General features: G+C 41.2%; 1 protein-coding gene across 2 annotated transcripts; it reads right to left on the bottom strand.

Annotated features, from left to right (window-relative positions):
• Positions 1–143: 143 nt before the first annotated feature.
• On the bottom strand, positions 144–8,051 carry Rab39 (RAS oncogene family member Rab39). Of its 2 annotated transcripts, none has more exons than XM_045744743.2 (5): positions 7,845–8,051; positions 5,979–6,088; positions 5,432–5,588; positions 3,959–4,108; positions 144–2,436 (listed from the first exon to the last, which is right to left on the bottom strand). In XM_045744743.2, exons 1-5 carry the CDS (start codon positions 7,950–7,952, stop codon positions 2,314–2,316), a joined length of 648 nt encoding a protein of 215 aa, XP_045600699.1. In that variant the 5' UTR covers positions 7,953–8,051; the 3' UTR covers positions 144–2,313. The 2 variants fall into 2 exon arrangements, with proteins under 2 accessions (XP_045600699.1, XP_045600700.1); XM_045744744.2 differs by lacking the exon at positions 7,845–8,051 and adding an exon at positions 7,593–7,779.
• Between the last annotated feature and the right edge of the window lie 14,940 nt (positions 8,052–22,991).

Below are 22,991 nucleotides of genomic sequence, written 5' to 3'. Positions count from 1 at the left end.
ATATATATATATATATATAAAACAGTAACTATAGTACTGTATCATCTTTTGCAGATGACGCTAAATTTTTAACAAAAGTAGACACAATAGAGGACACAGTAAACCTCCACTCCAATGATAATCAGGTCTTTCAAAGGGCCACAGACAATAACATGTTTAATGAGGACAAGTGATAAGTTCCAATTACTGCACTATGGATAAAAGGAAAACATCATATCAGAAACCACATATAAAACACAGTCAAACCACACTCTTGGAAAAAAAATGTAAAAGATTTAGGAGTAATCATGTCGAAAACCTTAATTTTTAAGAACACAACAAAGTTGCTGTCAAAACTGCAATAACAACCAGAGTTTAATGTAATGAAATGCCAATTTCTGGGTGAGCTCCAGTGGTTTTCTGAAGCTACTATGCTGATACAATATCAAACTACTAGGTGCCTGAGCCTGCTCATGCACCGCCTGAGTATGCTCATACACCACCTGAGCCTGCTTTTGTGCTGCCCGAGCCTGCTCATGCATTGCCTGAGCCTGCTTGATCTCTGGACTGGGTGCTCCGTTTCCTCTCTCTTGCTCAGTTCATTTCACAATGTCCCCATCCATTCGGGATCATTTTCTCAAGGCTCTTTTCCTGATTTCCCAGGCTTCTGGTTGCCATGTTGGTGAGCTTCATGTCCTCATGTCCAGGCCTGAACGCCTTGGGTTCGCTCTCACCACCAAGTGTTTCTTCTTGGCTCTGATTCCTGCAGTGCTTCTCCTTCCTGGTAAGTGCCTATTTGTTTCCTTCTCCACCGGTAGCTAGCTTCAAGGAGCCACAAGGAGCTTTCCCTAAAAAACCAGCATTGAATGCAATATAACGGCAATTTCTGGGTGTGCCTGACACCCTTCCTCCCTGAGGGAGTCGGGTCTCTTTGCATCCTTCATTGAAGTGACATTGGAGAGACTTATAGACCGCAGCCTGCCCCACAAACCTCATTTGGGGGCAGCCTCCCCCCCTCGTTTGGGGGGCCCTCCCCCCCTCGTATGGGGGGGTCCTCCCCCTTTCATTTGGAGGGGAGGGTGGGGCAAATAGGCTCGTGCTACTTTCATGACTTTTTCACACACACAACAACCAAAATAACATACATGTGTAAGTGTGTACATTATATTATATATATATATATATATTATATATATATATATATATATATATATATATATATATATATATATATATATATATATATATATATATATATAATATGTACACATGCACTGTGTAAGTGTGAGTATCAATGATAAGCATCATCATATTAACAACTCTTTGACATAGAATAAATAAATAAAATAGTATATCATTGCCGATAGGAATATACACACAACAGATCTTTCTTCCATATAGTCTGTACAGTATATTTACATTCATAATCTATGCATATATAAAATACTATAAAATTGCCTGTGTGTATACACATGAATGTTTGTACAAGAAAGATGTTATAAAGGGAGGGTGAAAAGAATGATGAGGGAATAGAGAGAAGGAAGAGAGAGTCATGCAAGATGATAAGGGGTGTGGAGAGGGGATAAGAAAGTGTGGGAAGGGGTGAGGTAGTGTAGGTAAGGGAGAGAGTGATGTATGGAGGGCAAGGTTGGAAAATATATACATGTTTGTATGTGCATGTGTATGTATGTGTATGTTCATGCCCACAAGCACCCACACATGCAAATGCATACAAAATAACATACAACTTATACTGGCCTTATCACAGTCATAAACTGAGCTCTCAAAATAAATACTTAAATCAGGAATAAAAGTAGTAGCCAGTCCCAGTGAGGTCTCAAGATAATGACATTACAGTACAATATCATATAAAGCACTCCTATTCCAAATTATTCTGGACAAGTTTCACATTCTGGTAAAAATGTTATCTGTACTCTATAAATAAGCATAAAAATTATATTTAGTTCTGTTGATAAAACATGATACAGTACTGTAGTTCTTGTTGATAAAAATAAACACTAACTAATACAGCCAGTGTTAGAGCCCTTGTTAAAATAAACAGTATCTAATACAGCCAGTGTCAGAGCCCTTAATAGAGCACTGTTAAACAATGCACATTTGAGGCAGAAGGTGGATGGGACTAGGATACTTCCTTTGGTTTATTTGCAAATCTTCACTGAGTGTTAAGAATGTCCTTGCAACATGATTTTATCAAATCAGCACTTTAGCTAAACAAAAAATCTGTTACATCAGAAAATAGTCACCTTCAATAAATAAAATGTTTCCTTAAAAGAAAAAAAAAAAAAGACTCAACACACAGTATTTTAGAAACTCCTAGCAACAAAATCCCGACTTCTCTGCCTCAGCTTCCATTAAACTGTACGAGGGATTTGGTCTGGAGAATCCTGTCTTAATGCCATCCCAGCCATCCTCAATTTTGAACTCTCCAGACTGTATCTGTTTATAGGTGAAAGACATATGACAATAAGTAACACTCACATTCTTCAAGTGCTATAATTATATTACGTACATATAAATCAAATGAGTTGACCAAACATTTGCTTCATGTATCTTACGTACTTACGAGAAACACCTGATTCTGACAAAAATAAAATATTTGATAATATATTAACTGATGTTTGAAATCTCAGCAAACTGCATCCATTATATTTCATGCCATAGGTATTACTTAATGCCCATTTCATATTTTAAATAACAACATAGGCAACTTAATGAAAAATTTCCTCTATATTCTAGCTCTCAGTTCATTTACACTATGGTTTTCCCTCTCAAAGTTCGACCCTTAATAAATTTTATAATAACAAACCATTATTAATTTCTCAGATATTATTATGCGTTTAGTTTTCTCTCCATCATGATATAATTTCCCTCAACCTCAATATTTCACAGACCTCTCCTTCCATAATTTATAAAAATTCTTTGTTTATTTTCTCCTATGCAGAAAATATAATGAAATTAACCTATTTATTGCTCAGTAATGAAAACTATAAACCATGCCCATCTCTCAAGATAAGTTTTTTCAAAGGTATAATTTGAAATACAAACTTCTAGTTGTTGAAAAATATTTTGATGAATTGAAAAAACTTGACCCAATTAATGTATGTACAGCACCAGTACTGTGATAAACATTTCAAAGAGAAACTTACTACAATGCAGTAGTGATTGAATGAAGGTGAAAGACTCAATACATACATGTGTATGTATTGGGTCCACCCAGAGAGCGTCCACAGACACCGAAGATAGTGTCCCGCAGATAGTGATGTAAAGCTGCCACCGGACAGAAGACATGATGCACCCCTGGCCTAATCAACCAAACATCCACAACCAACAGACCCCTCCTGATGCCAGTCATCTCATTCTTTGCCAGAAAAGAAGGAGAAGGCAGCAAACAAACAAAACGCCCACCAGGGCCAAAAAAACAGAAACTCCCTGTGCCAGAGAAGCACACAAAGCTCCGCCACCCAAACCTCAGAGGCGTCGCAGGATGGCATTCAATCCCTGATGGTTCAAGTGGCTGGGCACCTTTCCTTTCCTCCATTCTATGCCAGCACTTTGTTCTCATATCTCTTCCAAGTGCTATATACAGTAGTCATATTAGCTTAGCATCCTTTTCCAGTTTGCTACTCTAATTTTAAAAGGTAAATATTTATTTTGAATCACTTTGTTACATCCTTTCAGCATTTTGTTCCCCCTGTTTCAGCACTTTTCTTGATTTTCCACATATGTAGTATAATGTACTGTAGTCTAGATTAAATGCAAACCTATATGTTCTGTACATTTCAGCTACTGTAGTCTCTACATTTAAATCCATACAAAATTTGCATTTCTTTTCATACCTTAGTCTATAATTTATGATTGTTTAATTTTAGCTCTTTATATACTAGAACCACTTTGGAGCAGCAGTACAATGATTCTACATTTTCTGAGAAAAGATAATCTATAAGACAGTAATACTTACCTTATCGTATACTTCTTGTGTGATAGTTCTGAAAGCCTCTTCTACATTAATTCCTTTCATTGAGCTTGTTTCTACATAGCTAATATTATAAAACTTTGCTAGAGATATAGCATCCTCTTTTCTCACCTCTCGTTCATCTTCCATATCAATCTGTAATATCAAAATTGAAAGATTCATTGATAAATAAAGCTCAAGGTAGTGTGTACAGTGATTAATTGCCTGGGTCCTTAACACATTTTTAATTAAATTGTGCAACCTTCTCTAAAGTGCAAATTACAAGAAATTTAACAAATTGGTGAAGTATTCTCTATTATAAATATATAGAGTATACCAAACTTCCATTGCATGGATATTTTTCCACATGCACAAATGGATAACAAAATGTAAGCAGTTAATGTTTTGATCATGGCCAATCAAGTAAGACCAAGCCATCAATCTATGAGGCAGTTTGGATCAAGAAAAAAAGCCCTGCCATGTAAAACTCATCCAAGTCTAAATGATGATAAAGGGAAAAAAAAGCTAGCGTTGAATGTAATGAAACGCTAGTTACTGGGTGAGCCCTGTTGGCTCCCTGAAGCTATCACATTGATTAAGTGTCATACTACTAGGTGTCATCAGTTGCAGAGTTCTATTGGCCTACCAGAGACCATGAGCCAGAACCTGCCCCCCCCCCCCCCCCCTCTAGAAAGGAACTGGAAACGATGGTCTATCAAAAAAAAATTTCCATTTAAAGTTTATCGTCTTTGCCACCACCAGGGAAGCACCCAGAAAGATAGGTAAATCAAAGCAAACTACTGCATGATTTAAAGAGACTGAAGCCCTAACATTGCCAGAAGGACTCCCCAACAATGAAAACAACCAAAATTTTGTGAAACTAGACCCCACCCATTAGTTTGCCCAACATCTCCCCTCATTTGGGGAAGGAGGGAGCCAGCCCAGGTCAACAGACCCACCCCACCATCCAGTTCTATAATGATAAAACATGCGGCATGAGGGAGGGAGGGTATCAGGGAGCCTCCGGGTGGCTTTGAGGGGGGCCAGGTTCTGGTGCTGGTCCCTGGTAGGATAAACAAGGCTATCTACAACTTATGTGACCTTTTAGTATGAAGCAATCACAGGGAGATAGCTTCAGGCAGCCACAAGGATCTCCCTCCAGAAAGTTTTTTTTTTCAAACTTGTCCAGGTTCTTTAAACAAAAGAGGCAGGGCCAGGCAGGTTCTACTTGCCTGGCCCTGGCAGGTAGGTGCATGGCTACCATATCAACCCCTGGCACAAAATGTAAAAATTTACCACAAATGTGAATAAGAACTTCAGGAAATATCTCTAACCTATTTAAGATCATGCCTTTTGGTTGATTATTTATCAAACAATTATTTCCTGTGTCATCAAGTTTTGTACACTTGTATCTCTTGTACACAAATATTTATGCAAACAGTGTGAGGACAGTTTAAAGAAAGGGGCAATATTCCATACCTTTGTGCCAACTAGTATGAATACAGACTTGTGCGGTTCAATGTGTCGTTTGGCTTCCATGATCCACATAGGGACATGCTCCAGAGACTTTTTGTTACATACATCAAAGACCACTAATGCTCCAACAGAATTGCGGTAGTAGGTACGTGTGATAGACCTGTGAGTAAAACTTGCCTTAGTAAAAGTCTGAGCAAAATTTTTATTTATCAGTAGATATTAGTACATTCATTTTTTGTTACAAAAAGTCTGAATATCTTCCTTATTTAACTGTACACAATAGGGTTCTGTAAAGCTCTGGTGAATTTCTGCTTATCAGTAAACTACTTCAGATCCCCACTATTGCATTCCCTGTGAATGTTTGTGAAATACCTGCATACATAAATACTAAGGACTTAGGGTATGGTTGCAAGTCTCCAGACAGTTGCCAGTCATTAGAGGTTAATGATAAATATTCACAATGAAGATCAAGTCTGGATAAGTGAGCTTAGACAGAACTGTACTGTACTATATAGGGTGCTACACCAGACACATCAGTAGGAAACATTACCTAAACCTTTCCTGGCCTGCTGTATCCCACAACTGCAATTTTATTCTTGTGCCGTCTCTCACTTCAATAAGTCGTGCAAAGAAGTCAACACCAACAGTGGGATCAGAGATCTGTAAGGAAATATACCCAGACAGTAATCCATTAATTTATTTTTAAACAGAGATAAAGATATGTTGGTGAAAAATTCTTTTGTAAATTAACTAGGCAGAAAAAATAAGTCTTAAGTTAATTAATTATGTTTTAGGTGAAAATTTCAATTCTAGAGGACGAATGTTCCGTAAATTGTAGGAATTGGTGATATCAGAAATTTTGTAGTATTGGTATTGATCAAATTTTAGCCAATACTTCAAGACTTTTGTGCAGAGAGGGGAAGGCAATGAGGGGTAAAGGAGCAGATGACTACTGACTAATGTTAGTAAGAGCCAGAAATTTCTAAGCCATCATGTAAAGTGAGCAGTAACATCTGCAACAGTCCATAACCAGATGAAACAGCTTCTTCCCATTCAGCTGGCAGTCAGTCTGGACTACAGCTGTAGCAAGATATATAAGACAGCCAAACACACAGATTTTTATGGGCTATTCATGCCCGTGCCACCTCTTGGCTGGCTTAATATTTATCAATCAATCACAGATAAGTCAGCCAGAACTCAACACAGCTAGGAGTCACTTCTCTCACCAGCCTTATTTCAGCCACTCAACATCGTGCATTTAATAAGGAACTCTGCCAACAACCTGACAACATGGCCTACAGTGTCCTGACTCTGAATCACAAATTACTCAAGCACTATAATGTAATCACATATAATAAATGTTTAGCTTAAATGGTCCCCAGGAATCAGTTTTATCATCAATACTCTAATGATCCCTCAATGTGTATCTGGCTGGGTATCATAAAGAGTTAAGACACCTCTTGGATTTTAGACCTTTGTATGCACAGGACTTTACATTTACTAGCACTAAAAATTTTATCTGCCATTCTTTTAACCAAATCACTAATGTGTTTTAGATGGCTTATAATCTTGCCCGTCTACTGGCATTATAACTCTGCTTCCTTGTAATGTTCTTGCATGCATTCTTGTAAAGCTGTTAACACACACACAGCATTTCAGGCATTGTCATTGGCATATTTAGATATTGCACATCATGAGTGAGTGTCAATGTCATTCATATAAGTAAAAAAACAAAAAAAAAAACGGTTTCTAAGACTGATGCCTGTGGCACTCCACCTGAAATGGTTATCCAATGTGACATTTCTATTTAGAAGTTCACATTGTTTGAATCCACACAACCCAATTTCCATCTAATTTGATGCACAACCATCTGTTCTGTGTTTTTATTTTTAACCCATAAAGTGTGGTTATCATTACATGTTGATCCCCCAGAGTAATGTAGTTATCATCACATGTTGATTGATCCCAGGGTAATGTTTTTATCATTACAAGTTGATTGATCCCTAGGGTAGTGTAGTTATCATCATATGTTGATCCCCAGGGTAATGTAGTTATCATATATTGATCCCCAGGGTAATGTAGTTATCTGTAACATCATATGCTGATTTTAGTTAATTTGTCCACTTGGACAAATTTACAACAAATCCTAACAAATGACTCACACCTGGACAAAATTCATCTTCTTCTTCTTCTTGATGGTACAGGTAGAGCAGTTTGCACGAAGAGTTTATCCTCCCTGATGACTGCACGGACAAAATTCAGACATCCCAGAAGCAGTAACTCACACCTGGACAATATCCCCCACTTCCCTGTGTCAGTAACACACACCTGGACAAAAGTCCAAACAAACAATAACAAGTGACTCACACCTGGACTAAAGTGCCTCCCTCGTCCCTACGCAACTCTACTGACTTACCTCGAAGAACTTTCCGTCAGTAAAATACTTCAAAAGGGAACTCTTGCCAACTGTCGAGTCTCCTATAAGTATTAATCTGAACTGATAGTCAAATATTGGCTCCACCATGACTGATTATACACTGGGACGGGTGCAAGAGACACTCTTTAAGTCACACTCAAATGACAGTGAGGCTTGCGGGCCCGGGTTTGTTTTTACTTCTCAGCTGACTGTAAATATTCCAGTAATATTCCTCTTGTTGACCCTTAAAAAATCCAACGAATAACATTCCAAAAAAAATAACTTTCGAAAGCAAAAGTGAGTAATTTGAAATAAAACAGAGATATATGTTGGTGCATTTGTTAGTTAATTAGCTGGGAAATGTGCGGAGTAATTTATTGTGAAGAATATTGGTGTGTGTGAGCGGCAGCGCGCCTGTGGTCGTGTTGACATGGTACGAACTCACGGGTCGACTCGTACACCATACAATTTACTTAACAATATTAAACCCCAACTTCACCCATATCACGAAAATAATGTATGAAGTATAACATGTAAATTATAGTGTACAAACGAGCCACAAGTAACAAAATGTAGAGATTGTTATAATGAGTATATATGGAGTAAAGCATGTGTGTGCGAAAGAGTGGTGTAGGAGATGTGGTCGGCCGGCGCGCCGCCACCAGTTTCCCGCTCGGGACGCGTCACGTGACCGACTGCGCCAATCAAAACTCCCAAATCTGCGCGAAGTTGGGGCAGACGAGCTTTAAAAATGGCAGAGAGAGGTGTTGGTAGGAGGATCACGATAGAATATAACCATGAGGATAGTGACAACGCCGGTGGATGCTGTCTTAGCACTATTAACAACTCGCTTCCGGAACTTGGCCGATGGTAAGTGGAGGCGGAGAGGCTGTAGAGCGAGGGAATCAATACATAAACCACGAGATGAGACTCCAGCATCAATTGATCTGTGTGCGGGGGGGATGGATGGATGGATAGGGGGGGGGGCGACGTGTAAGTCGGCCGTGGTGTACAAGTTACCATGAATGAAGCTACGAGCGCGACAAGTCGTCGTGTGTACAACGCTTATACTCTCCAAGACACGCTTACTGCTGGAAAAGATCACTTTTGTGTACGACTTCTTAATGCGCTCACTAAACCTGCTGTTGGTCAGTGGTAATACTTGCCCATAACGCCTATAGTGCCTACTTTTAGGCCTACTGCATCAAGCCACAACGTTTGGGCTCGCTGTGATAACAATATATATGCACAGTTCGACGATATGGACTTCCTTATGCACGTAAAATGGACTGTCACCAAGTTAGAAAGTTAATAATCTGTGTTGTCGTGTAGGATTACGTTAATAGCCTGTGTTGTGCACGGTTATTAGCCTGTGTTGTGCACGGTTGTTAGCCTGTGTTGTGCACGGTTATTAGCCTGTGTTGTGCACGGTTGTTAGCCTGTGTTGTGCACGGTTATTAGCCTGTGTTGTGCACGGTTGTTAGCCTGTGTTGTGCACGGTTATTAGCCTGTGTTGTGCACGGTTGTTAGCCTGTGTTGTGCACGGTTATTAGCCTGTGTTGTGCACGGTTGTTAGCCTGTGTTGTGCACGGTTATTAGCCTGTGTTGTGCACGGTTGTTAGCCTGTGTTGTGCACGGTTATTAGCCTGTGTTGTGCACGGTTGTTAGCCTGTGTTGTGCACGGTTATTAGCCTGTGTTGTGCACGGTTATTAGCCTGTGTTGTGCACGGTTATTAGTCTGTGTTGTGCACGGTTATTAGCCTGTGTTGTGCATGGTTATTAGCCTGTGTTGTGCACGGTTGTTAGCCTGTGTTGTGCACGATTATTAGCCTGTGATGTGCACGGTTATTACCCTGTGTTGTGCACGGTTATTAGCCTGTGTTGTGCACGGTTATTAGTCTATGTTGTGCACGGTTATTAGCCTGTGTTGTGAACGATTAATAACCTGTTTTGGAACGATTAATAGTGTGTTGTATACGATTATTAGCCAGTGTTGTGTACGATTAATAGACTGTGTTTTATTCGGTTAATAGACTGTTGTGTACGATTAATAGACTGATGTGTGCGATTAATAGTCTGCGTTGTTTACGATTAAGTTAATAGCCTGTGTTTCGTGTATTATTAGGTTAATAACCCGTGTTGCCGTGTATGAATTAAATTAGTTCACTTATGAAATCCTGAATGCTGTACGTAATTTATATATACTAATGACATTATTCCATTTATATTGATGACCAGACCACACACTAGAAAGTGAAGGGACGACGACGTTTCGGTCCGTCCTGGACCATTCTCAAGTCGATTCCATTTATACATTTTATTTACAAAAGTTAATGCGTGCGCTGAAACAGTAATAATTGCATGTTGATGTGTCTCACTTTTTATTTATTTATTTATTTATTTATTTATTTATTTATATACAAGAAAGTACATTGGGATTGTGAGGATACATAATATGGTAATTACAATCTTGTAAAGCCACTAGTACGCGCAGCGTTTCGGGCAATGACTACTAGGCTAATGACACCAAGAAAACCAACCATTGTTATGTAATTGACGCTGACAAATTCAAGGATGTTTAATTAGATAAATGATGCAATATAGAAGCCTTGCTAATTCCCGGTATTTATATCCCAAGTGTATGATAATAGTGATCATAATTCATTGTATCGAGGGACAGGCAGCGAGTTTATACATACAGTACATGTTAAGCTTACATACAGGGCTCCCCCCTTCCCCCCCCCCCCTCCCACCCCCCTAGGGTCGAATTACCTCCCTCCCCAGGAAGCAACCCCATAACACGCTAACTCCTGATTACCTATTTGCTGCTAGGTGGACAGAGGCATTAGGTAATAGGAAACGCGCCCAACCATTTATGTCCCGCCCGCGAAATGAAAAATTGGGAATAAAAAGAGAGAGTATGTAGTTGTTGGTTTTATAATGTATATTATAAAATCCATCTTAAAATTTAGGGCTTGCAAGCATGTTCAGTGGGGACAGGGCTTGTGCCACGGAGAAAAACGCCTTCTGCAGTGGAGAGAAGACTCGTGCAGTGGAAGCAGGACTTGTGTAGTGGAGACAAGACTTTTGCATGAAGACAGAACTTGTGCAGTGAATATGGGACTTGTCCAGTGTAGATACAATGAAGACAGGACTAGTACAATGTAGATACAACTTATGCAGTGAAGACAGCACTAGTACAGTGCAGATACAACTTATGCAGTGAAGACAGCACTAGTACAGTGCAGATACAACTTATGCAGTGAAGACAGCACTTGTAAAGCAATAGAGACGAGTCTTAGAGAAGTGGAGGCGACTTGTTTAGCAGTGTAAACGACTATTAGAGTAGTGAAAATGACTCGTAAAGCAGTGGAGATAAGATTTGTACAGTGAGGAGAGAATTTGTTCCTAGGTGACTGTAACCGCCCAGAGGAGTCGTGGCTTGTAGGGAGAGAACATGTGTAGTGAGGACTTGTGCAGTGGACACATAATTTGTGCAAGTGAGACAGGACGCGTGTTATGGAGACAAGATTATGCAGAGAAGTTTTACAGTGAGGGACAGAAATTCTTCAGCTTAGACAGCAGTTATACCATTCAGACAGAATTTGAGGCGTGGAGACCAAGTTTGTATAGTGGAGATATATATAATTTTAGTGGCGGAGATAAAACTTTTGTAGCTTTAAACTCGACATTAAATTTAGGTCTTATTTTTGAGATTTTATGTAATATTAAAGAAATCTGACGTGATATTACGGTAAAAAAAGTAGCAAAATATATTTCCTTCATCCATGACAACGTTAGGGAGGAGAGACGGAATGACCTAGTCCAAAATGTAGTGGGAACTATACCCTTCATTCATTTCTACTTCATTCATATATATTGTATAAATTATCTTAAGTTTATGTGGTTTGGAAGAAGTTGGTGGGAAGGGCCTGGTTAATTAAGAAAACCCGCTGGTGTATATACATACCATATGCTGCTAGTATACATACCATATGCTACTGGCGCCGAGAACTCTATATTACACATAGAAACCACAATAGCGTGATGCATCAAATGAACAAATTTGAAGCATCATAACAATTTATTTGTTATATATACATTACAGGCCAAGGGTGGGAGTAATGTTATTGCTGTTATCATCAAGGACTGTGTAGTCTGGAGAAGCATTGGTTGTATACTGGCATGTTTATCTCTAGTATCTCTCCATTCATCTATCCATCCATGCATTTATCTCTCCATATGTCTGTCCCTCTATCCATCTATCAATCACTATCCATGCATCTGTATATTCATATATCAACATATCCATCCATTTATCTATCCATCTATTTACCCATCAATTTATACATCCATGTATGTGGATGTATAAATATGTGGATGGATGTATGTGGTTGTATATCTTCATCTACTCATATATTCATCTATTTGCCTATCTAACTTTATATTCATTTATCCATCCATCCATCTCTCTATCCATCCATCTATTCATCTATCCATCCTTCCATCTCTCTATCCATCCATCTATTCATCTATCCATCCTTCCATCTCTATATCCATCCATCTATTAATTTATCTATCTATCTATCTACCCGTCCAGCCATTCATCTATCCATCCATCTATCTATCCATCTACTCATTTATTTATCATCTATTTATCCATAAATCCGTTCACAATTGACTTGAGAATGGTCCACGACGGACCGAAACGTCGTCGTCCCTTCACTTTCTAGTGTGTGGTCTGGTCAACATACTTCAGCCACGTTATTGTGACTCCTCGTCTGCAGAGAGAGAGAGAGAGAGAGAGAGAGAGAGAGAGAGAGAGAGAGAGAGATAGAGATAGAGAGAGAGAGAGAGAGATAGAGAGAGAGAGAGAGAGAGATAGAGATAGTGAGAGAGAGAGATAGAGAGAGAGAGATAGAGAGAGAGAGAGAGATAGAGAGAGAGAGAGATAGATAGAGAGAGAGAGAGAGAGAGAGAGAGAGAGAGAGAGAGAGAGAGAGAGAGAGAGAGAGAGAGAGAGAGAGAGAGAGAGAGAGAGAGAGAGAGAGAGCGAGAGCGCGCGCGTTTAGTAATTACCCGCTTGGAAGTAAAATCGTGAAAGTGATCTAAGACTGTTATAAACGCCAAAACCCCAAACGTTATACAAGAAAGTCCAGTCTCATAAGTATATAGCGTCTTGTATAAAGTCTGGTGTCTTCCCGAAGAAAAGATATATACAAAACTCGCAGATATCACGAAAACAAATTTCAGAAAGAGACTTGATTGAGCTGTCAGGAGCAGGTTAGAGCAAGCTTTGACGGCGGCAACTTCAGCTTGGGTCGCTCCACGTGTTTAGCTGTACTGCCATTTTACCAAGATATCTTAAAAGCCAACGAACTTAATATAATAAAATTTCGTATGCTTTTAGGGGAGTGGAACGAAGCAAAGTGATTAAATTTTGAATATAAACGGATTAACTGGAGGTTTGCAACTAAAGGGCAAAATGGCGTTGGTATAAGCCCTCTGAAGGCAAGATAAAGTTTGGGTCATCCTGTTAGGTAGGCTCAGTTTGGGTTTTATCCATGGCAGGTTCTTTTTGGGTTCATCCTGTAAGGCAGGTTCAGTAGGTTATCTTGAGATGATTTCGGGGCTTAGCGTCCCCGCGGCCCGGTCCTCGACCAGGGCCTCCTTTTTGTTACAACCCCCCCCCCCCCCAGGAAGTAGCCCGTAGCAGCAGGTTCGTTTGTGCTGGTACAAGTTGTAGTCACTATTAAAGGTTAATGAGCACTCTCAAGGTGAGGTAACGACCAGGAGAACACATGGTAACTCTCACCTACAACAACACATCTGATGGTGCTTGTTAGGATCCATTCTGGGTGGGTGCTAATTTGGTGGCCATCACTAGGCTTGAATGAATTAGCACAAGTAGGCTGGTTAATAATGCAGGACAACACTGTATGGAAATGTGAGGATCTTAGCCAATAATTAGCCTTTGATCATAACTACTGACAACTCTGAGCATAACAAAGCGACATTCACTATATAATCATCTATTTATTCAATGATGTTTAATTATTCAATTTTGTTACTTTCAGGTAAGGTATCAGGTGAATGGATTTACAACCCATCAACTTCCGCCAGCTTCCAAGATAAGTAAAACTGTCTTATTTGATCAAATGGGCAAGTCATTAACAAGGTTACATGTTAGTGGTCAACCCGTCCTCGACTCAAGTCCATTACATTCAGCGGTCAACCCCACAGACGCATTCATAAATTTTAACATGCTGTTCATTCAAAACTGGAATTTTCTCAAGTATAAATTAATATTATAATATATTAGCATATTGTGTATATATAGGCATAGGATAGGTTAGGTTAGGTGTTTTGGTTCTGTTGGTGATTATTTGTATTTGTAGTACGTGGGTGAAGCATTTATAGCGTTGTGGTTCGAACAAAATTCGCCAGTGAAGCACTTGTTCCGGATATGTTCGAACGTCAACAGTTGTGAGTCGTGTGTAAACCGCTTTTCATTCATAAACAGGGGGTTTGGCGGGTGCATGGAATCACTTTTGGGTCTTTGGTGGACGGGCTGTAGTGGTAGTACAGTCGGGTTCGTTCTCGACTCACAATCGAGAAGTCAGTGTTCAAATCCCGGGCGGAACAGAAATGGCTGCCGCGTGTCCTGTCACCTAATGCTGCTGTTCACCTAAGCAGTATATCGCTACTCATTGGTGGGTGGACTCCAGTGAGGTGCAGTAGTAGTTATGTGCTGGGAATACTCCAGTGAAGTGCATTAATTCTGCGCTGGGTGTAATCCAATAAGATATAGCATGACGGTGCTGGGTGTAATTCAATGCGGTGCAACAATTATGTAGTGATCAGGTGGTGGTGCACGGAGACGTGCCAAGTCCACGTTGGGTGTTAGACGTGGTGGGTGTAGCCTCCTACGTGGCCAGTGGTGTACTGTGTCCTCGAGTGATGGGCGTCCTCAGGGCGGGGGGAGGAGGAGGAACGGGTGTTGATCATGTCAGTATATTAACTCTCGTTGATTGTCGATGTTCCGTGTCGGAAATGTCGATTGATTTCTGGGCTCCGTGGTGCTGGCGCGCAGGTGGGGAATTGTCGAGTGAGTCTTTCACACCTAGTTATGGATTTACCTTATTGGGCTATTGGCATTGATTCTCCTTTATTTGCTGTTAATCCTTAAGTGTTAATTCAGGTGTTTCTAAGGAAGTGGTGGCGGGAGGGGGTTATTGTTATACGGAACTGCTTGAGCAGACACCACAAGGTATAGTCGTGTCTGCTTAAGCAGAAGGCCAATTTTAGAATGAATAATTTAAACAGGGAGATTGAAGAGCGGAGACTGAAATAGTCATATCAGATTAAATAACTGCGGCTAGAACATAAAGCCATACATCATATAAAACATAATTTCCCCCTTAACCTCCATTCGTCTTATGTGTGAGGGATATTAAAGTGGGGTTAGTAAATAGTGAGGTGACTGGTGGAAGGTGGAAGTTTTGGTTAGCATACACAGGCAGTTTCACCACGACACATTGGCTGGACTGAAAGTTGTGGGGGTGGAAGATGACGGATAGCATCTTCTGAGGCCTTTATGAGAGCAGTATCTTTATCAGTCGATGTATTTCCTTCCTGTATATACCATTGAGTGCTCATCACATGCACAGTTCATACAAAAACCACCACACACACATATGGTTCCTGTCGTTGGGGAACAAACCAAATGGATCCAAACCAACCCGTCCTTCCGTCCTTCTAAGATTTCCCAACGTCAAGAAACCGTCGTACCAAAGTGCCCTTGTCCTAACCTACCAGAAGACACAACACAGAAAGGGGAACAATATGTCAATTTCGCGAATCGCGACCATTTTCTAGTACGAAGATTTTTGGCCTTAGGCAGAGTATACGTCAAAATGCGACGTTGTATGAGTTCTGAACGTGGCCACCACATGTAGGGGTTCTGAACGTGGCCACCACATGTAGGGGTTCTGAACGTGGCCACCACATGTAGGGGTTCTGAACGTGGCCACCACATGTAGGGGTTCTGAACGTGGCCACCACATGTAGGGGTTCTGAACGTGGCCACCACATGTAGGGGTTCTGAACGTGGCCACCACATGTAGGGGTTCTGAACGTGGCCACCACATGTAGGGGTTCTGAACGTGGCCACCACATGTAGGGGTTCTGAACGTGGCCACCACATGTAGGGGTTCTGAACGTGGCCACCACATGTAGGGGTTCTGAACGTGGCCACCACATGTAGGGGTTCTGAACGTGGCCGTCACATGTAGGGGTTCTGAACGTGGCCGTCACATGTAGGGGTTCTGAACGTGGCCGTCACATGTAGGGGTTCTGAACGTGGCCGTCACATGTAGGGGTTCTGAACGTGGCCGTCACATGTAGGGGTTCTGAACGTGGCCACCACAGGCATGGTTCGTGCTCAACGCCAAATACTTCATCTTTTCTCCTTTTGTCGTGTCTCAAACTCGCTCTTGAATATGAGGGATGTGAATGGCAAGGAGTTCACGGGATTTCCAGTGTGTGTGTGTCTTGCACTGTGAGCAGGCGTCGTGTGTGTTGAAGGAGGTGATCTGAGGATCGGATTCGAGTGCCTGGTAATCTGGCCATCCAGACACCCGCAGATGAACGGTTCAGGTATGATCCGGAATACTTGGCCGCTCTTAGAACCTGCCACGACGGCTTCAATCCACCCGAATGTGGGGGGGGAAAAGTATTTATATATTTTTTTTACAATCTTGGTCTGTGTTCATGTAGTTTTCTTATATACTTTTTTGTGTGATGGGTGAGGGAGGAAGAAGGAGGAGAGGAGAAAGACGAGTGAAATGCTTTAAGACGCTCGTCATGTTCAATTCACTTTGCCTGAGTGCTTTGCCTTTTGTAAAGCTAAATTTAGCTTTACAAAGTCCCGCTATCATACTTCGTTTCCTAAACAAACTCGCTGACGCTGTTGCTAATTCTGCCAAGACGTCTGCGAGGAAGTGGATTGCTTGTGCGAAATTTTATGCAAATGCAATCTAAGATTTTGCCTCTTGCAGCCGTGCTAAATCGTAGTGTTTGGTGTACTCATTCTCCGAGTTGAGGCCTCTTATCCCATATGCAGTACACACTCTCTCATGTCAAGACGACTTGTTCACTATATTGTAAACATTCCTTCATGTGTGTAGGTGTCTTACCACATCCTCTGTACATTCTCTCATGTGTGAAGGGGACTTACCACATATGTAGTACACATTCTCCCATGTGTGAAGGTGACTTGGCGCGTTCATGTGAACACCAGTATTGATCTACGGTTCTGCTCACTATAAGTTCTCTTGCTGAAGAAAGAGAAGTGTTTAACTATGTTGACACTTGCCACCCAACGTGTGATATAGAGTAGAGCTTGAGCTGTATAGTGGGGCTCTGTGAGGCTCCCATGGCAGAGTCGACAAAGAATTTGCACGTCAAAATTGTTCAGCTATAACGCAACAGGTACAAGGAGGCTGGCAGGCGGGGACTCAAGAGCTAGACCCTACTCCCCCATAGTTACTGATAGGTCAGCACAGACGGCTGACCACTGTTTTAGAGTTACAGAGCAGCAATAGAGTAGTGACACAGACCAGCGAGTTAGCGGCACAGAACAGCTTGAAAGCTTAGTACAGTAGATCAGCTTTAAAGTTAGTGGCACAGAGCAGCATGAGAATAACACAGAGCAGCAATAGAGTAGTGACAGAGACTAGCATAAGTTAGTGGTACAGAGCAGTATGAGTTAGGGGTACAGACCTTTATGGAAGTGACTCACGCCAGTATGAGAGTTGAATAGTGACATACACAAGCATGAAAGTTTCAACGTAGCACAGATTAGCACGAAAATTCCCACGTGACACAGTTCAGCATAAGAATTACCACGCGACACAGACCAGCATGAACGTATACAATTATGCCCCCCATTAAATCTAGCGTGTGTGGCGGGGGATATCAGTCTATACCTATTCCCCCACTTCACCATATAACTGTAACAAGTGATCTCTTATAATTGGTTTAGCCCCATTTTATTGATTCGGTCCCTTTGTAATTGTTGGCTGCACTGGACTGCAGCAGCGTGCAACTTGCACTGTTAGTCACGGCAAACAATCTACAAACTGGAAGCAATTGGTAGCTGGGATTTGCCTCGTGTAAACATTACATTTCTCATAGAAAATGGGAGACAAGAGGTGAAGGATAATTAAAAAACACACATATTTGTAGTTGGGGTTTAAGCTCTTATGTTCGTTAATATTACGCGAACTGATTATTTGGTCCATGTAATAGTCCACGAGGATTTATTTTACGTTCTGTAATATTATACTCACGACTGTTGTGATAACTGTAGCTTGTTGATGTCCTGTAATATTATACTCACGACTGTTGTGATAACTGTAGCTTGTTGATATCCTGTAATATTATACTCACGACTGTTGTGATAACTGTAGCTTGTTGATATCCTGTAATATTATACTCACGACTGTTGTGATAACTGTAGCTTGTTGATATCCTGTAATATTATACTCACGACTGTTGTGATAACTGTAGCTTGTTGATATCCTGTAATATTATACTCACGACTGTTGTGATAACTGTAGCTTGTTGATATCCTGTAATATTATACTCACGACTGTTGTGATAACTGTAGCTTGTTGATATCCTGTAATATTATAATAACTCTTAACATTTTTATTGGGCTTAAGGCTTATTAATCTCTGGAGGCTTATTAACGCCTATCAATAGCTTCTGGAGGGCTATTATGGCTACCAGCCTCTGGATGGCCACGAGGGCTATCGGCCGCTGAAGGGGTATTATGGCCAATCAACAACTCGAGGGTTATTGAGGCCTATGAAACTCTGGAGGGTTATTATTGTCTATCAACATCTGAAAGGTTATTATGGCGTATCAACGTCTATTAAGACCTGTCAACTTCTGCAGGGAAATTATGGTCTTCTCATCTGTGGGTGGTTATTATTGGTTATTAACCTCTGGAGGGTTATTATTGGTTATTAACCTCTGGAGGGTTATTATTGGTTATTAACCTCTGGAGGGTTATTATTGGTTATTAACCTCTGGAGGGTTATTATTGGTTATTAACCTCTGGAGGGTTATTATTGGTTATTAACCTCTGGAGGGTTATTATTGGTTATTAACCTCTGGAGGGTTATTATTGGTTATTAACCTCTGGAGGGTTATTATTGGTTATTAACCTCTGGAGGGTTATTATTGGTTATTAACCTCTGGAGGGTTATTATTGGTTATTAACCTCTGGAGGGTTATTATTGGTTATTAACCTCTGGAGGGTTATTATTGGTTATTAACCTCTGGAGGGTTATTATTGGTTATTAACCTCTGGAGGGTTATTATTGGTTATTAACCTCTGGAGGGTTATTATTGGTTATTAACCTCTGGAGGGTTATTATTGGTTATTAACCTCTGGAGGGTTATTATTGGTTATTAACCTCTGGAGGGTTATTATTGGTTATTAACCTCTGGAGGGTTATTATTGGTTATTAACCTCTGGAGGGTTATTATTGGTTATTAACCTCTGGAGGGTTATTATTGGTTATTAACCTCTGGAGGGTTATTATTGGTTATTAACCTCTGGAGGGTTATTATTGGTTATTAACCTCTGGAGGGTTATTATTGGTTATTAACCTCTGGAGGGTTATTATTGGTTATTAACCTCTGGAGGGTTATTATTGGTTATTAACCTCTGGAGGGTTATTATTGGTTATTAACCTCTGGAGGGTTATTATTGGTTATTAACCTCTGGAGGGTTATTATTGGTTATTAACCTCTGGAGGGTTATTATTGGTTATTAACCTCTGGAGGGTTATTATTGGTTATTAACCTCTGGAGGGTTATTATTGGTTATTAACCTCTGGAGGGTTATTATTGGTTATTAACCTCTGGAGGGTTATTATTGGTTATTAACCTCTGGAGGGTTATTATTGGTTATTAACCTCTGGAGGGTTATTATTGGTTATTAACCTCTGGAGGGTTATTATTGGTTATTAACCTCTGGAGGGTTATTATTGGTTATTAACCTCTGGAGGGTTATTATTGGTTATTAACCTCTGGAGGGTTATTATTGGTTATTAACCTCTGGAGGGTTATTATTGGTTATTAACCTCTGGAGGGTTATTATTGGTTATTAACCTCTGGAGGGTTATTATTGGTTATTAACCTCTGGAGGGTTATTATTGGTTATTAACCTCTGGAGGGTTATTATTGGTTATTAACCTCTGGAGGGTTATTATTGGTTATTAACCTCTGGAGGGTTATTATTGGTTATTAACCTCTGGAGGGTTATTATTGGTTATTAACCTCTGGAGGGTTATTATTGGTTATTAACCTCTGGAGGGTTATTATTGGTTATTAACCTCTGGAGGGTTATTATGTATTATCAACCTCTGGAGGGTTATTAAGGTCTATCAACCTCTGGATGGGTATTGAGGTCTATCAACCTCTGGATGGGTATTGAGGTCTATCAACCTCTGGATGGGTATTGAGGTCTATCAACCTCTGGATGGGTATTGAGGTCTATCAACCTCTGGATGGGTATTGAGGTCTATCAACCTCTGGATGGGTATTGAGGTCTATTAACCTCTGGATGGGTATTGAGGTCTATCAACCTCTGGAGGGTTATTAAGGTCTATCAACCTCTGGAGGGTTATTAAGGTCTATCAACCTCTGGAGGGTTATTAAGGTCTATCAACCTCTGGAGGGTTATTAAGATCTATCAACCTCTGGAGGGTTATTAAGATCTATCAACCTCTGGAGGGTTATTAAGGTCTATCAACCTCTGGATGGGTATTGAGGTCTATCAACCTCTGGAGGGTTATTAAGGTCTATCAACCTCTGGAGGGTTATTAAGGTCTATCAACCTCTGGAGGGTTATTAAGATCTATCAACCTCTGGAGGGTTATTAAGGTCTATCAACCTCTGGAGGGTTATTAAGGTCTATCAACCTCTGGAGGGTTATTAAGGTCTATCAACCTCTGGAGGGTTATTAAGGTCTATCAACCTCTGGAGGGTTATTAAGGTCCATCAACCTCTGGAGGGTTATTAAGGTCTATCAACCTCTGGAGGGTTATTAAGGTCTATCAACCTCTGGAGGGTTATTAAGGTCTATCAACCTCTGGAGGGTTATTATTGGTTATTAACCTCTGGAGGGTTATTATGTATTATCAACCTCTGGAGGGTTATTATTGCCTATCAATCTCTGGATGGGTATTTAGGCCTATCGACTATTGAAGAGTTATTTTGGCCAATTAACCTCAGGGATGGCCATTAAGACCACCGTAACAGCTTATTGACTAACCCTGCATCAAGTAGACTTCATTCTTGAATAATATCTTGTTAATACAGTCAGCTGTCAGTATAGACACAGCGAGTAGCAGGACATACCTCACCGTGTAGAGCCATTGATCAACGGTTGTATTAACAGCTGTAGTAATATCCTGGAATGTCTTGAGATGTTACAACAGCAACACCTGCATGTCCTGTAATGATACATTTCCAACCAAATGTAATGCTGGTTACTGGATCATGGGAACACTGTAATATTAGGTAACTGGACCATTTAATGTGCTAATGGAAAGAGGATAATGCAAGATTAAGGGGACAAAGTAATGTATACATTTCCACACAGGTGGAAACTGAGTACCCAAATGAGCCACAGGGACGTTAGAAAGAACTTTTTCAGTGTCAGAGTAGTTAACAAATGGAATGCATTAGGAAGTAATGTGGTGGAGGCTGACTCCATACACAGTTTCAAATGTAGATATGATAGAGCCCAGTAGGCTCAGGAACCTGTACACCTGTTGATTGACAGTTGAGAGGCGGGCCGAAAGAGCCAGAGCTCAACCCCCACAAGCACAACTAGGTGAGTATATTGGCCAGGAGAGTAAAACAGTGAGATACTATGAGGTCAGTTGCCTGCTGTGTTAGGTGTTCCCTGCACGTGTCGGGCGCTGGCGTCCTGGGCACAAATATCGGGCTCACTTCAACCTGTCCTCTTAAAAATAACGTCGCGTTTGGCCGTTTACCAATATGGCCGAAAGTGGACGTAGGACGGGATGTACTGGTGACAGTGTTCCACGCGTTGTGATGCCTTCAACCCCTCCGCGTCCACACACACACAACGCTGTCTTAAAGTGTGTAGAGATGTTGCCGCATGACTGGCAGATATTGTGATCATACTTGAAACATTTTGCGAAAATGGTGAGAGAGTGAGTGAGAGAGAGAGAGAGAGAGAGAGTGAGTGAGTGAGTGAGTCCACGTGAGCGATGGGTCGAGTTTTCAAATCTGGACCATCACTGCTTGGCTGCTTAAAATAAGGGAAGGAAATTGGCGAGGCAGGAGAAGGTGAAGGGGCTGATGGCGAGGCAGGAGAAGGTGAGGGAGGGCTGATGGCGAGGCAGGAGAAGGTGAGGGAGGGCTGATGGCGAGGCAGGCTAGTTTACCCCGCCAGGTGAGGCAGGGTAAACCCTCACCACTCAGTCCCCCCCCCCCAACCACCACCACCACCACCACCACCACCACCACCAACCTGCTCTATCTCATGCCCCGGGTACTTAGCCTTATCCTCAGCTGGGAAATGGCTTACACGAGCAATTTCCCCCGAAATTGGAATTGGGTAGTTCAAGGCTGTGGCTTTTTGTTTACGTATCATCAGTCTGGCCGTACACGTCTTGGGGAGATCATTTCATTAGTGGTATTTCGTGTAGTCAACCACCTCCTCCTGGCTGTATAGCCTCTAGTTCTTAGGGCTTAGTCCGGGAGGCCGCTTTTGGCGGTTTATAGACAGAAAGAGTTGAAGTAGCCACCTTTGTTAATATTGCTTATTTTTATTCACTTGGGCACTAGGAGACTCAAACCGTCGCCCCACAAGCGTGAGGCAGAAGCTCTATCACTGTAGTATGAGACTTGCCTTAATAGGAAAGATGTCAGAAGCAACACTGCCCAACTGAAATTTTATACGTTCCCCGGCTTACTACTGAGTACATAGGCATGAGGGCTATATTTGTTGGGTGGCTGCAACAACCTTCAGTTGGCCGCAACAGCACCAATACTGGTGGTGGTCACACTGCAAGACGGCAGTTTGCCGAAGGTGAC

Source organism: Procambarus clarkii, chromosome 8, assembly GCF_040958095.1.
Source record: "Procambarus clarkii isolate CNS0578487 chromosome 8, FALCON_Pclarkii_2.0, whole genome shotgun sequence".
NCBI classification, from domain to species: domain Eukaryota; kingdom Metazoa; phylum Arthropoda; class Malacostraca; order Decapoda; family Cambaridae; genus Procambarus; species Procambarus clarkii.
The sequence above is the reverse complement of the archived record's forward strand: the minus strand, read 5'-3'. Positions and strand labels throughout refer to the sequence as shown.

Bases quoted from the DNA above. Each gene is read 5' to 3' on its own strand.
- Rab39 (XM_045744743.2), bottom strand. From the start codon at position 7,952: ATGGTGGAGCCAATATTTGACTATCAGTTCAGATTAATACTTATAGGA. The intron at 6,089-7,844 runs GTAAGTCAGTAG...ATTTCCTTACAG, and splicing joins CTGACGGAAAGTTCTTCGAG to ATCTCTGATCCCACTGTTGG. The intron at 5,589-5,978 runs GTAATGTTTCCT...TTTTACTCACAG, and splicing joins GCAGGCCAGGAAAGGTTTAG to GTCTATCACACGTACCTACT.